The sequence below is a fragment of the Scatophagus argus genome, chromosome 10 (assembly GCF_020382885.2).
Source record: "Scatophagus argus isolate fScaArg1 chromosome 10, fScaArg1.pri, whole genome shotgun sequence".
In the NCBI taxonomy this organism is placed as follows: domain Eukaryota; kingdom Metazoa; phylum Chordata; class Actinopteri; family Scatophagidae; genus Scatophagus; species Scatophagus argus.
The window spans coordinates 13,339,182-13,355,112 of record NC_058502.1 but is presented as its reverse complement, the minus strand read 5'-3'; the positions used below and the strand labels follow the sequence as shown (position 1 = coordinate 13,355,112).

The 15,931-nt window shown below is 41.1% G+C and overlaps 1 protein-coding gene across 4 annotated transcripts in view; it reads left to right on the top strand.

The window, feature by feature from the left end:
• Positions 1-15,931, top strand: part of eys (eyes shut homolog) — a 157,291-nt gene that overhangs the window by 108,288 nt on the left and 33,072 nt on the right. For all 4 annotated transcript variants that reach the window (XM_046400985.1, XM_046400986.1, XM_046400984.1 and 1 more), the window contains one exon: positions 11,082-11,232. In XM_046400985.1, coding sequence (XP_046256941.1) covers positions 11,082-11,232 — 151 coding nt within the window. The remainder of the gene's footprint in view (positions 1-11,081; positions 11,233-15,931) is intronic.

Genomic DNA, 15,931 nt, shown 5'->3' with positions numbered 1-15,931 from the left:
CTGTCTGGCTGGCGAGTGTCTTTTGCCGGTGGGCTCAGGTTTCGTGACCAGTTAGGACTGTTGGTCCTCTGACTGGGGTGTTCACCCTGTGGGCAGAGTGATTGGTATGCCGGGGGACCTGGTCCCGCTTGCATCTGGGCACGAGGCATCTTGCCGTCTTCCAGTGCCACCTCTGCAGTGGCGGACGGCTGGATCTTCAGTACCCTGGCACTGCTGTTAGCTGTCCTACTTGGGCGTACTCGTGTTTCCCATGCCAGCTGCGCGTACCGCCTCATCTCCTGCATGTTGAGGTTGTTAGTGCGGCAGTGCATGGTCACGTCGTAGCGTATGCTCTCGTGCAGGTTATGGAGGAACAGAGATTTGAATGCATGTTCTTCCTCTAATCCAGGCGCATTACGCCCTTGGAAATATGCTGCTCTGAGACGCCTGTAATACTCCCAGGGAGGCTCAAGTTTCTTCTGCGTGACAGCAAAAGCATCAAGAGTGGCGGAAGCATGGTCTGTGTAGTGGGAGTATTCTTCCCGCAGGGCTTGGCAGAGCGCTGAGTAATGGTCTCTGGTTCTTGGTGGGAGAGTCTCCATGAAGACACGGACGCTCCTGGAGGTGGTTTTCCAGATCAAGCGAAGTTTCTCCCGGGCAGACGCATGGGGAAGATCAAGGAGACAGCGATCTACCTCCCTCAAGTAGTCATCGATGGATGACTCCTGGTTCCTGGGGTCAAAGCTCTCTATGTCTCTTGCAAGAGATTCAAGCTGACGTATGCGCAGACCCTGTTGATAGTAGGTGCTGGCATCATCAGAGTCATCTGAGGATTCTGGATTCCTCGAGTCCTGGTGGGAAAGACCATGACTACTCCTTCGTTGCAGAGAAGGGGTTTGGTCAAAGTGAGGGCGTGAGCGGCGCCCTAGATATGGCATGTCGGCCGGTGTGGGGCCAAAGTCCCTGTCGTCTCTCAAGGAGTATGGCTGATGTCCACCTTTCTCCAGGGAGGTTCTTCCTTTGGCAAAGTCAGGTATGGAGCGCTGGAGAGCTGATGAAGTTGCACTTCTTGTGCCTGAGGCATTCCCATGCCTATGGTGGACCAGTGGAGGAGTGTACTGGTCAAGAATGATCATGTCGGGCATCTCAGTAGGGGCTGCTACCTCTCTACTAACTGTCCTCAGATCAGTGGGTGTGACTCGAACTGTCTGCCGAGCACCCTCAAGCTCCTGACATGTGGCGGCTATCCGTGCGCGGGATGCCTGTCGTTCAGCCCGCAGCTTGTCCTCCATGGTATCCGCCGTTCGCGTTTTCACCATCTCTTCTGGGACAGGGGCTGCATCTGGGTCAGAACCAATATCAGACGGATCAGGGATCAAGGCTGCTTTCACCTGATCCTCCGTCGTTTGGAGCTGCAAATTTAAATAAGGACAATCCTGCTGGATGGTCTCATTTTCCTCCTTAACTTCACTCAGCTGATCCCTAAGGTCCTTAACCTCTTGCTGTAGGATCAAGTTTTTGTGTTGCTCAGCATGATATCTGGTCTGCAACACTGTAATCTGCTCCATATACTCTGCAGCTTGTAACTGGGCTTTACGGTGATAAAGCATTGTTACCTGACTGAGCATCTGAGAAATGAGGGACAAGTGACAAGTGACCACTTCCTGTATTTTCTTATCACAGGTGCTAGCGTTGTAGCTGTTCAGGTCACTCATGCCATTAACTGCCAATTTCACGAGGCCAGTGACTGTGGCCTGCATGTCCAGGTCATCTGCCTCTTGGGAGCCTCTAGCTCCTGGGGTGTGGGAATCCCTACTGCTCATTTTGTCTTTCCACTGAACAGACAAAACAAAAATCACAAAACTGCTACACTGAGCAAGTTTAAGTTGCACAGGTGGGCTTCAACCGGTGGCTTACAAACCTACAAAAATCAACAATGTGCTGGGCTAACTATGGCTGCTAAGTAGTTGTAACTGAGGTTACACAGTAGCACTATACCTTATGCTAAAGGAGTTAGTGCACGTCAAAACAGGACTCACAGAACCAGGAAAGCAAGAGAACACGGCCTGTGTTCTGCCACTTAACCTAGGTAATCCACTGTCCAATCTATGGCACCTCTTAGTGCAATCACAACACAACACAACCAATACTCTTAGTACCCGTAATTAATAGTTAACAATTAAAAATGCAGGGGACGGCTTCTTCACTCTAATTCTGAGAAAAGAGGAGAATAAGGAGAATAATAAAATAACACAAAAGGAAAGAAATTCTCTAAACCGTCGGTAGCAGGTTACTGTGGTGATACTGTCACAGCTAGAATAAGACAAACTCACCTGGGACCCCAATTATGTTGGTGGACCCATGGAAAAGTTTGGTTTTGCCTTTTTTGTTATTGTGTCTATACTGTAACACAGCTAGAATAAGACAGCCTCACACGGGGCACCAATGATGTTGTGCGACTTAGTAGGAGCAATTTGGTTATTGGCAAAGAGTCAATGATTATGGGAAATAATCATTAAAGTAAAATCAGTGTATGCTTAATACACATAAATATCGGGGCACCACCCTGTTACCAGGGACCAATAGCCAAATTAATTAATGGGAAAACAGTCTCTTAAAATTGTGAAGGATGAATCCGAGCACTGGCTGTCATGAATTCAGCTGGTATTACAAGTACACACACAACAACCACAGACAACGACAGGTTAGACTATAACAGGATTTATTAAACAGCAACAACCATCCATAGATAAGCATCACTTTGTAATAAACACTATTATAATCTAAGTTTTATAAACACACATTAACTATTAACTAAGATAACACAGGTACAGCAACGAGAGTATATCTATACATAGGTGTGCATATATACAGGTGTGTGTGTGTGTGTGTGTGTGTATGGGTGTGTATGAGAGAGATGATGACAACAGTATGGAGGCTAACAAGCTAGCCAGGTAGCGGCTAACAAGCTAGTGGCTAAAAACAAACAAGATGGCGGTTAGCAAGCTAGCCAGAGGGTGGCTAACAAGCTACAGGCTAAAAACAAACAAAATGGCGGTTAGCAAGATAGCAGCAGGATAGCAGCTAACAACAAGCTAGTGGCTGACTACAATTAAGATGGCGGATGGCCACATGAGGGGAGGAGCTACAACCAGAATGGCGAGTGGGGAAACTACAACCAAAATGGTGGAGGACTACATGAGGAGGGGTCAGCACACCAGGATGAACAACCACATAAAGGATGACTCAGCAAACAAAACTAGTCACACGCATGTGATGACTCAGCAAAACCCACAATGACTACGGAAGAATACGCCGGCCGTATTATTCAGAGCCAAGATGGTGATAACCAATGTGATGTTGCTTATGTGGTCACAGAAGAGAACGATGGGCGGAAGCCTTTGAGCGCCACATACCCCTTGGTTACGGTTCGTGATCGCGTGCTCGGACTTTCGCCTCACCGTTCAGAAAGAAGAGTGTGAGGAAAGATAGAAATGAAAATACAAGAAACACAACCCAATAAAATAATCCACTCTAATTCTTTAGAGACTCGCGTGTCACCACACAATAGCGGAGTCAGTAAACCGGAGCTTGTCTGCTCAGCTATTGGTCCTTTAACTGGTGACGCGCGGTCTCGCTGAAACGGCGGAAATGACCGACCGGAAAACAAAATCAATGAATGCAGCACTTAAAAGTTACAGAAATCATGTGTAAACAACCCTACGTTACACTATCTCTGCCCAGACATAAGCCTCTTACGTTGCGTTGCTCCGATCATTCGGAGTTTGAAATAATGATCCGCTTAACGTTCGCAGCGTCGTCCTCGGCGGGATGCTGGCGGTCCGTTATTCTGATGATGCGGAGTGTTGATCTCTCGGCGGCAGCGGAGAAAATCACCGGTGAAAAAGTTAACAAACTTTGTTTTCGTCCTTAACAAAGTCGGCGCGCGGCTCGTTAACGTGCGATCAGCTGATTTCCCAGCGATCCACGTCGGATGAGGAAAAAAGGAAAAGTTACGGAGAAAAATACAGCAGTCTGTTTCTCGGCCTGCGAGTTGCAGAACTGTGACCCGGGATCTAAAATGATGTTAATCAAAACGTTTGATTGTTGCTCCCTTTTGGCGGTTTGGACACTTGGAGAGCCTGGAGAAGCTCTCACTGTCACAGCACGCACGGGAAAAAGCGCATGCTGATGGTCGCAGTGACCTTTTATTACCTGAGTGACGTCACCGTAGATTCCTTAGGGATGGCTGGCACACAGCCAATGTCTGTGCTCGTTCGGGGTTCGAACTCAGGAATTTATGACTAGGTGCACATCATGAGTGGGGTCTCTAACAGTTGGTCACTCTAACTCAGGCTTTATGGGTTACATGTAGGCCACTCTATTGTTCTCCAGAGCGCATGGCCAGAGATCCCAACAACATGAACAAAAACAGTACAGCTGTAGACAACCAAGGTGTATATTTCCACAGTCATGTTTTTCTTTGAGGTACTTTTCAGTTCTTGATTGAGGGTACATTGCATTTTATATGAAATATTTTGCAAATGCACCAAATAGAAATACACCAAAGAAATAATAAATTAAAAAAATAATAGTGTTATTCCTGTAGTATTGTTATCAGTGATTTTCATATCCCTTCATGCAAAACAAAAAAATGGGTTTGCATTTTATATCTGCAATGTATTTTTTGTTTTGGAGCTTAAGATGGGAAAATTCACCAGGGGACAGATGAAGAACATCTCCGTAGACATGGCCAAGGAAATATCACGTTGAAAATTTAGTTGTCAGGTGAATTAGTTTGTGCTCAATGTCAGGCGTTTGAAATTGTCTACCCCCACCCTTTCATATTCTTATCAGCTATCTGGCTGTGTTGGTCACAAGTCACTGCTCGTCTAAATCTTCACTGATTTACTCTGAAAAATAATGACTGCAGTGACATGATGACAGCATCGCTTCTAAAGAGCTTTCAAGAGCTTTTTTTAAGGTGTTTAGCAATTAAATCAGTACCTACTTCTTGTTCTTTATTCCAAATCATATCTGCGATATTTCACTGCTGCAGCATATGGAAGCCAGAAAGCAGATGATGAGTCTTGTCATGAAGGGAGATGAATGTTCAGAAAGCATATATAGAGGGCACAGTGCCTTTTATCTAGTAATGCTTCCTGGCTTACAGTGCACCATCTTTTTCACATCAGAGGATGGAAACTGAAAAGAAAACTCCAGAGATCAAACAGACAAAGTTAATCAGAAGACAACCAAAAGACATGCACTGAGATGCGGAGAATCTCTTTGCCAGACCTGCTCCTTATTCTCCCTTCCCCTTTTTACACCTCTCCCTGAAGCAAACATGTGAGTCTCCCCATGGACTTCAATTGTCAGCTTGAGAAGAGAAATAGGAGGAGGTGGGGTGAGCTAGAGAGAAAGAGAGAGAGAGAGAGGGAGGGAGAGAGAGAACAGGTGACAGGCACTGACAAAAGGACGAACGCTCTGTTAGGCTCAGTGCAGAGTAACAGGGCCATGGGGACAGCAGGGAACAATATCCTTCCACAAGAAAAATAGAAAAGTAAAAGATGGGACAACATTGACACCTGTAGTAAATAATATTTGTCAACAAATGAGTTATGGCGCTTAGCGGAAACAAGCAGTTTGAAAAGGAGACAAAGGCTCATTGTTACAGGAGGAAGTTGCATCTGTGTGATTTTCCTTGTCTTTGTTGCCACATTCATTAACTCTAGACAGTCTCTACTGAGGCTGCAGTTTGGCAGTATTATAGATGATTATGTGCCAAGCATAATTATGTTTTTACTTGTTCCCACAAACATGCTTTAATGGTTTTATGGGTTAGTTTTTTTGTGTGTTTGTACTAACCATTATTTAAAGCTATTTTTGAATACTAAACATGCAGAGAATGTATTTTTTTAAAATACAATTAAAAAAAACATAGTTTTTTTTCTTGTCAGTTAAACTAAACAGTTTTTTAACATTTCTGAAAATTTCTGAAAATACATGCAGTAATTGAAGAATTTACAGTATTTGTGGGCCAGTGTGGGGTCATAGCATCCATCCATCCATCTCTCCATTTTCTATACTGCTTTATCTGTCAGGATCATGAGGGGGCTGGAGCCTATCCCAGCTGACTACGACCAGGATGCACCCTGGACTGGTCGCCAGTCAGTCACTGAGCTAGGATTCACAGCAGTCAAAAAAAGAAATCCAAAAAACTCCATCTTACACATTTCAATCATTTCAGTCTTTCCCACTGTTCAAGGTTCATTTGCCAGTATCACAAAAAACGTAGAACCTTGCTTGAGAGTCATACTCCTACTGAAAATAAACATCAAATAAAAGTATTAAAAATTACCTCTTTGCTTGTTTGTTACCCCCAAGTCACATTCCTGGTTGTGCCTTCTCTCAACCTCCTCTTACCATTTCTAAAAACAGTCCCTGACAGTCATATTTTTGCACAATGTTTGAGGCATGTTTCCATTACATTTTCAAGCGCTCCTGAAAAAAGCTCTCATTGTATCTGAAATTGTTTTTTTTAAACCATACCAAAAAAGATTGTGTTGTAAATAATTGTTGGAGACAGGGATTTCAAACTTGCAATATGAAGCCAGTGTCTTTGAACGAGCAGGAATCACTAGATGTCCCCTTTCATGCCATATGAAATGAGGACATGTTCAAAAGGCATCTTCCCAGGGCATTATGAGTTCCAGCAAGATCATCTCTTTTGTCACCTCAGAGGTGACGATCATGTCTGGCTGGAATATTGTCACAGCAGTGTGCTCCAGAAACTTCAGCTGTTTGCCCAGGTCCACATACAGCTGCCAGTCATATGCTTTAGACGGGAGGCTCGTCCTGGTCTTTGGTTGTGGGCAGGGTTTCTCTCCAGCTTTCACAAAGGAGATCTTCTTTACAGCCTGATGGTTCTTGCTGGTGCGGATTGCAGTGGCTATGCTCTCGGCAACCGCCCTGAGCATCTGGTTGTGGTGCCAGCGGTAGCAGCCTTCCCCAAGTGCCTTTGGGCAGCTATCAGACCAAATACTTGGTTAAAATATAACAAATTAGTGTGACATGTGAATGGTAGATGAATGCAAAAAAATAATTACATCTTCAACCTATAAAGTGGTTGAATAAATATTCCTGCACAAACATTACATCAGAATATTCAAGCAAGTAAACTTCATTTATATGCTCAGTGTCCACTTTATTAGGCACGTCTGTACAGTCTGATGCCTTCCAAAACAACTGCTGTGCTATTATTATTTTATTTATTTTATTTTTTTGAAGAACAAAAAAATTAAACTATCAATATAATGTATTGCTGTGTGACCTCAGTAATAAACTTATAATTGAATTTAGACGAATTTAACAGTGTCAACAAAAACTGAACATTATACACTTCATAAATGCAGAATTTATGGCAGGGAGGTGTATTGGATTGCATTAAATTGTATAGATGTTCATTAGGTTTTTAGTTTATTAGTTTATTTGCAAAGAACAAGTACAGAGAAAAGTTACCACTTGCAGTAGCAGTGTCCAATGTACTTAACACATGTATATAGCCAAAGCTAATTTCCCAAACGGCCCCCTGATGGGAATCGATAATTTTAACAATAATTAAATTTGTGTTACAGTTTAATTTTGATTTCAAGGGAAGTAATGTTTTCTATACAAAAGAGGAAAGAACATTAAAAAATACACATTCATGCAGATATGGTATGTTCACAAATATAATAGAAACAGTTAAACTCCAGTTAAGAACAACATTAACGGGTGCATGGGAAAAGATTTTCAGTTCAGTATTCTAGCAGCTAGAAGAATGAAAATTACAAGCAGCTTTGTCATTTTTCTGGTTTCACCCTCACAAAACTAGAAGCCCTGTGACACGTAACCTCAGAGACCTGATGGACTAAAAATGACATGCATGCAGGTACAGTACTGTGGAGCTGCACAGAAGTTTAAACTTTATAATCAAAATTAAAAGAAAGCAAATGCACATGTCTTATGACCAGTGAGATTAGATCAAAAGCATTTTGAATAAGCTGGATTCGGTCTTTTTAGAAAGAGCAGTGGTAATACTAACCAACTAGAGTTTTTGTTAGTTGTGGTAATGCTCTAAACGTTGTTCACTGAGACCTGAGTACTGTATTTTGCTCTTCTCAAGCATTAACAATTACATCCAGGTTTTTAATTGTGTTTCTTAGTGACATGGCCTGCTGGCAGCATCTTCCACCTGAACAGCAGGGGACCAAGAATTGAACTTCACATGCATTTATAGACATAAAATTAGTAAATGAGAGAGTGAAATTTGTGCCTTCCGGTAGGATGTAAAGTAAATAAATGCTGCAGGCAAATAAAAACATTTAAAATATATATATTTTCACTCCACTGAATAATGTGTTACCTGCTTTCTTTGTTCCTCCTGCTACTTTTTTGTCAGGGAGTAGGAGTCTTCCTCACAACTAGAGTAAAGAAAGGGTGGATTAACTGAACAAGATATTCCTCCTGTGGTCCTTTCAGCTTCAACTGTTAGTAATTTAGCGCTGTTAAGTGCATCCCTGTTGAGTCTTATGACAGAGAAGACCTCCTCTTCTTAGGAAATGCATTATCAGAGAGCACAGCCTCTTTCTGACAAAGAGATTTCCTGGATGACCTTTTTATCCTAGAGAAATTGTTTAGAGCTTTCATATCAGTTGCCATGCAGCTTCAAAACCACAACCTCTGCTTTTGCACAGTTGTCTTCTGGTGTCCAAATCCTCCACCCATGCCATTACTTCAAGATGGTGTCCACATTCTGTGAACTCAAGGTTGTGTATGTCCTAGCCTAGCGAGCTACCAGCCTGTCCCTCTTATAGAGTCCTTATCATTGTCATTGTGAAATCCAAGGGGTTGGCCCTGCTCCTACTCAGTAGCTCACTCTGGATATTTGTCACTCTCTACTCTCTAATGCAGCTGGAATGTGCCTTGTTGAAAACACTGAAACATTTTGGGTCTCTTACACTGTAGTATTTCTGTCCTGCCTTCTGCCCTGCAACCATGTCTTCCTTGACAGTGGTACAAGAGTGGCAGGCTCTCTCTATCTCTGTCTACCTCACAGAGCTACATTCTTATGTTATCTGCCCTCTGCTCATGTCTGCTTAGACAGCAGTGGTGTGCCCTCTCTCTCTCCACCTTCCTCCTGAAGACCCGAGTAGCATGTGTGGGAGGATAAATACTGCTGCTGTCTGTCGCTCCCCTACATAACTGTCTCTCTTGCAAGAGACTCTGTGCAAGCCTAACAGAAATTTCCACTGTGATTTAATGTAATGGAGTCTGGGAGGTGGCATGTGACTTCCTGTCTCATAACCCATATTAGGTGCAAACAGAAACAGAAATCATTTCTGGCCTTCATTAACGAGCTTAGTTCATACTCCTGTTTGCAGCCATGCATGAAGAAAATAAAGACCCACGGTGCTGATTTTCCTACGGTGAAGCTGTTTTGAGTTTTTTCTCAACCAAAGTACTGAAAAGGTGGAAATAAGATTCAGGGATTTGCCATCATTCTTCATGTCATGTGACTGTCCTGTTAACAAACAAAAAATAATGCACTTACCATTGTTTTAATGAGAACCCAAGTTATTATTGGACCTGTTAACATTACAGAGAGTTTCTGGTGGCCAGGAGGAAACAGATCTACCAGTGATTGATGGTGGAAGGAACTTCTGTGCAGAGGATAGATTCTAGCTTCTTACATTTCACCTGCCTTATGGGATGCATGAACCTTTCATGATCATCAGATCAGACCATATCAGCTTACTGTAACATGTCTTTAGGTGAACAGAAGTGGATCTTTTTTACTGCCTTCTGTCAATCCATGTCAGTCCACTCTTGGCGATTTACACATTTCCACAGCCAAAAGGCTGACGAAACTGATGGTTGTCCTTGTAGATCCAGATATTATGATAGGACTGTGATTCACAGAGATGTTTCAGCTCATAGTTGTGTAGCTGGTGGATGCTGCTTTATGTTAGTGTATCAAGAGCTGTCTGACACTGAGGTCTAAAATGTGCTTTGTGGTTCCTTATTTTGGTTTCTGCATGTGGTGAGAGGAAAGAGGAGCTCTGTGTTTGCTTTCTTCCAGGTTCTACTGCAACAGACCCTTTTTGTCTTGAGGGGTTTCAGTAGTGATTGGTCTTTAATCAGTCCTCTCTCCTCTCTTTCCTCAAGCTGTTGTAGTTGGAAGTATCCAGTGAAAAGCTCTTCTGTTCCTCAGTAAGAATTGATTATCAGACGAGATCTTTAAGTACTTTGGGTAGACATCTCAATGGTTATTGTCTTTTTCTTTCATCTCTTTATTTCTCACTTGGCTAAGAATGATGGCCCTGTATTCCATTTGGTCCATCCAAGCTGACTGCTTGAAGAAAAAATAAGTATTGTATGTATACAGAACCTGTTTTTCGGTCTTTAAAACATATAGAGTTTATCAGGTCTGTGGAAGTTTTGTGTTATGAGTTATTCTTAGGAGGAAGAAGGAAACATTGCACTGTGTGTTTATTGTCCTGTTATGTGGCGGTCACAACAATTTGAACTAGGTTCATGGTAAACTCTTGTCTAAACAAAGGCATACTCATTGGCCCAGCAATGATATTTGTTGGCAGGCAGGAATCCTCCCCCGGGCTTTCATGTGCTGGTATTGATCACAGGTCTGGGCTTGTGGTCAGCACACTGACATTTATCAGGTTCTACTAGATGAGTATGTCAAGATTCTTCTGAATCCTACTTGCTTAGGTGGTGCAACATAGCGCCTCAGTTTGCTGTTTAGCAGGACAAATGAATTGATATTTTCAGATCATTATTAAAAGTCAGCTTTATGTTTAGACAAGATAAAGTTAAATGCAAAAACCCATGTTTCCATTGGATGCCTTGTTATAATTACTTAACATACCACTATGTTCAATATTTTTGTTGTATTTCACACATATAGAGGGGAGTCTTTTCTGTATCTCGACAGTTAAGCCTTAAGTAATGTCACAAATATTGGACCTTAGATAGGGTATTCAACTTGGTCATACAGAAAAAAATAAGACTCTTTACTAATCTCATTTTTCTTACCATTTCAGCCCAGGAGCAGAACTTTGGGGATCAGTTCCTTCATGTGTTCCTTCAAGATGGAATCCCTGTTGCTAAACTTGGGTGTGGTGGCGGTCACGTTTTGAATGCAGCTGCAACCCAGAACATCAATAACAACAGATGGCTGACAATCACAATCCGGTATGATATGTCTCTCTTACTTTCCTCTCTATTCCCCAATATTCTATTACCTGGTCATTATCACTCTAACACTGGAGAAATAACACTTTTTGTTGGGGCACTACACATCATTTAAATTACATTTGGATATCAGAAATCATTTTAAAAATATGAGAATTAATTACTAATTATTTTAAGTAGTAGGATCTAATTTACGTAAGGTCACCTTAGGGCACCACCATTAAAGAAGAAAAAAGATAGCCAGTTCAGTGATCTGACTTAAAAAAAAAATGCACTAAATTGTCAGCTTGCATCTCTGATAAATAATTAATGTAATAACTGCCAAAATTACCATATCAAGGATTTTGGACATGCTGAGCAGAATGGTTGGCAGCATTTGCATTTGTACAACAGGCAGCATGTATAGTGAAAAGTATTTATTTAAAAGATAACAAAATTAAAGACACATAATGTACGTAAACAAAAATATACTTTATACAGCTATTTGTTTAGCTGTGTTTAAGAGAGCATATGATTCGTGCCAGTTCAGAAAAGAGGATGGTAAGTTGCCAAGCCACCTCCCAGTAACCTGACTACAGAGAGGCCATAACAATTAGGCACAGGCAATGCAATGAAAAACCAAATCAGTACATGTACATTACATCGATCAACGATAAGCATTCCTTTGTGGAGCCGTGCTATGGTATAATCTGTGCTAGGCCCAGTTCAACTTTACCAGTCTTTGGAAGGACTGTAAAGTTGAACTGGGTCCTCTTATCTTTAAGTTCCATTGGTTAGGGATGAGGCAAGCTGGGAAAGTTTCAATTCTAGTTACCAATGCAGTCTTTGCTGTGCAGTTCTGATGGTGCAGGTTGGAGGAATATGGTTGTTGCTGTTGTTATCCTTACAGAGCTAGCAGCTTGATGCTAACTGGCTTTATAACTCCTTCTGCTTATAAAGTTAGCCTGCAGGCTTTGCTGTAGCTGCTGACTAAATAAAGTTGTTTGTTTTGTAAAGTTGTTGCTTCTCCATTGCAACCGAGTGGCCTGCTCAGGAGTGAAGAAGGTCCAGGAGAAAGAGGAGCTATAGGAGAGCGAGAACAAAGGCTGGCTGACCCTTTAATTGACCTGTGGTTGCTGCAAGCTGGGTCCATGGACAGAGTTCATACTTCAGGTGTGAATACCTGAAGGGTTGTGGGAGGCTGAGTTCAATGGCTCTTATTGTCCACAGAACAATAGGGCATGCGGTCTCATAAATGACTTTAGAGCAGATTTTTTTTAAAAAATAAGAAGAACAGGATTGATAGCCTTGTTTTTTATGAATCAGGATGTCTCTGTGCATGAAATGCAGACATACCAAGTTTAAATGTTACTGTAAAAAAGCCAAAATGGGCAAATAATGTCAACCGTGTTTTCATGTAAAATGTGAACGTGTACATTCAGAAGGCATGTTTGTTAAAGAAAGAAAACAAGTGAATCAGCTTTCACTTAATTCCTACACTGCCACGACTATTTTAAAGTAACATTTTTAAAAAGCCTGAAAAGAGACTGGAGAAAATGTTAAAAATGACGAAAGAGGGCTCACAGTGTATTTTAAAAAGAGATGTTCAGTGGGATTTTTACTCAAGGTTGCATGTCATTGTCTCTTTGATAAAACTTGTCTGTCCATTAGCTGTCCTCCTAAGTGCTGATCAGAGGACCAATTCTTCAGTAATACATCGTTGCTATAAAAGCTCGCTGTGTCAAACATATCCCAACTTTAGTGCACTGGATCTTTGTGCAGCAGTGCAGTCCCTGACATCTGTCAAAATGTCAGTCATATAAACAAAGAAAATTCTCCAGTTTGCTGGGTGAGCACTAATGCCAGCTGTCTAATTCAGAAAAATTACACAGAGAAAATGCAATCACATATCCAAATCTTTCGAAATGTCTTTCTGTTTTTATTGTTTTTGACTGTGCACAAAAATATCTGTTACCATTCGTGGTGTCTCATATATCACTTACAGATGGTTCACAGTGAGATTTAGGGTCATTAACCTTTGATGTTCAGTCTGCTGAGAAAATTGGCCAATTTGGGAAATGGTTGTAGAGCATTTTCCTCAAAGTGCCTGAGACCTCCTAATATTTATTCCATACAGTAGATAAACCTTACACTTTCTGTCTGACTCAGTAGTTTTCTAATACTCAAGAAATTATGATCTAGTATAGATTGAGCTGCACTTTTTTGAATAAATGATGAGGTCTTGTTGAGCAATAGCTGAATGACTCATCAATGGATCCATTAGACTACACACATATCTGTCCACATTACGGAAGTTGAATGACTGGCGTAAACTGCAAACCTGCGGCCATCACCACAGCATTCAGATGACTTCAGATTGCATTTAGCAGTGCAGTTATATTCATATACTGTGATGTATGTAAATACAATGTAAAGCAGCTTCCAGTTACAAAACTCAGATTTAACAAAAAAAAAAATGACAAAATGTGACAAAATGCACAATAACATTTGATTAGATCAGTCAGTAATATTTTTATATAATATTTCTTACCTCACTGATACGCGATTGAGGTATGAGTGGTTGAGACTGCTTTAACATTATGTCTGTCTCATTATTTGTATGTATGGTGTGCTGTCCTCGCCGAGACACAAACAACAAGTTTGCCTCACAACAAATTGAATTCATAGCCTCATAGAAAAATAATACCGTAAGACATAAAAAATATCATGTAAATGTTTTGATGTTGAGCCTCAGTGATACTGTACAGTGCATGACCTGCATCACAGTATCTATCTGGAGTCAGATGGTCGTAGCTCAGTTAGATAATTACATACTAATCAAAAGCAACTATTTCTGCCAACTTCCTGCGCTTGTTATTAGATTCAGCAATTTATTTTATTTACCTCCTTGGGTGCGTCTTATTTGTCAACAAGCCACAGCAATACAGCTGCTTGTTTGGCTTATCAGAGAAACACAGTTGACTCCTAAGTATTCGGCAACAGATTTGATACCAAATGTACAACCTGATCCACATGCATTCGAACTACTTGCTTGTCTAATCCAAATAGGTATGATCACAATGCTTCCTCATGCACAGCTGATCTTCTGTCTCTGCAGTGCACACACAGGCTTACAGCTAAGGCACTGTGGGGCAGAGTGAGCCGGTGGGAGAAATGAGAGAGGCCCTACTGCTGAGCTCTGCCTCTATTTATTCTTTATCGGTTCAGCAATTTTATTCATATGCAAACGAGCATGTGACATCATCTCGTTATGTGTAGCAGTGAATACCTACTTTTCTTGGATGATAGTTGGCAACACTGAATACAGCTGCTTCAGCTTGCTGTCAGCATGCTGTGCAGGGCAGCAGTTGCATTTGATTGTAAATAATCTTAGCTCCAAACAGGGAAAGATCTAAATTGCCTGATGTCACTGTAACGCAGACTCATTTCCCTTTTGTTTCTCGATTTTATCCCTTCCACCACTCACACACGCTCTTATTTTCATCTTGAACACTGTTCTGATGGCTCACAGAACATCAGAGAAAGAAAACATTTGTCTTTTGCTTTCATACAAATACTTACTCATCTAATTCATATAGCTGGCTGCCTTGTGCGCTGATGTTGACATGAAATGATATGACACCTCTGTTAGACATGCAGCATCATACTTGAAAAATATGGCACTTTACTTACTTGGTGTAGTTTTGATAATGACATAATTGCTGCTACAAGTAGTTACGGTGATGAGCACAAAGCAACACATTGAACAATTTAAATGGCCTTAAAAGCCCTCTTGTGGGTGATCTACACAGCTGCTTTTCTGCCTCCAACATCTATATTATTGCCACGACAGCATCAACACAATTTTTATAGTATGTCTATATATATATACATACAAATGTACTGACATACGTATATAATATAGGTTTTCTTGAGAAGCCCTATTCCCACAGCCACAGAAGACCGCTGTTCAATACTCTCACATGACTTCATCTTGCTAATCATCCCCAACAAAGGGATGAAAGACGTTGTGAATACCTAATCAAGAATTCAGCAACCTATTCTGACAGTAAATATAATTGAATGAATCACGTATTCCTTTTGTAGAGAAAGACTGAACTAAAGCGATCAAAACAATCCAAAGAAGCTGCCATGCTGGGAAGACCTTTCTTATGTTCTATGTCTTATTCTATAGTTCACTGTTGAACTAAATACATGGTTTTTTGTCCTTGCAAGCAACAAGCAACAGAAAAGCGATACAGAATTGTGGTTTTTTTTATCAAATTAAATGTGTCCTTGGGTTATTATCATGCTAAAGACATAATCTGTTCATTTTTCTATATTCTGAATTCAGTTCTATTTTCACATGAAAATCATTGTGTTGTGCAGTGGACATGATGTGAAATTAAAATTATAAATATATTTGAAAAAATTAAAATTTTATGATGTTTTTTTAAGTCCAGATAGATAGGAAATCACACATAAAAAGAAATTGTAGGACACTTTTTTTCTTCAGTTGTCAGGAGGTTAAATTAGCAGAGATGAGCTTGCATTTGATTTATTTAACTTTACACTCTGCCCACGACTACAGTCTGAATAGGAACAGTGGGTTTAACTTGAGGAATTATAGCTTATATTTCAGGCATACTATCAATAGTTGTGTTTTTCAGGGTACAAATGTCTGATGGACAGGCCGCTTGCTAGTGGATGTGAATCACTC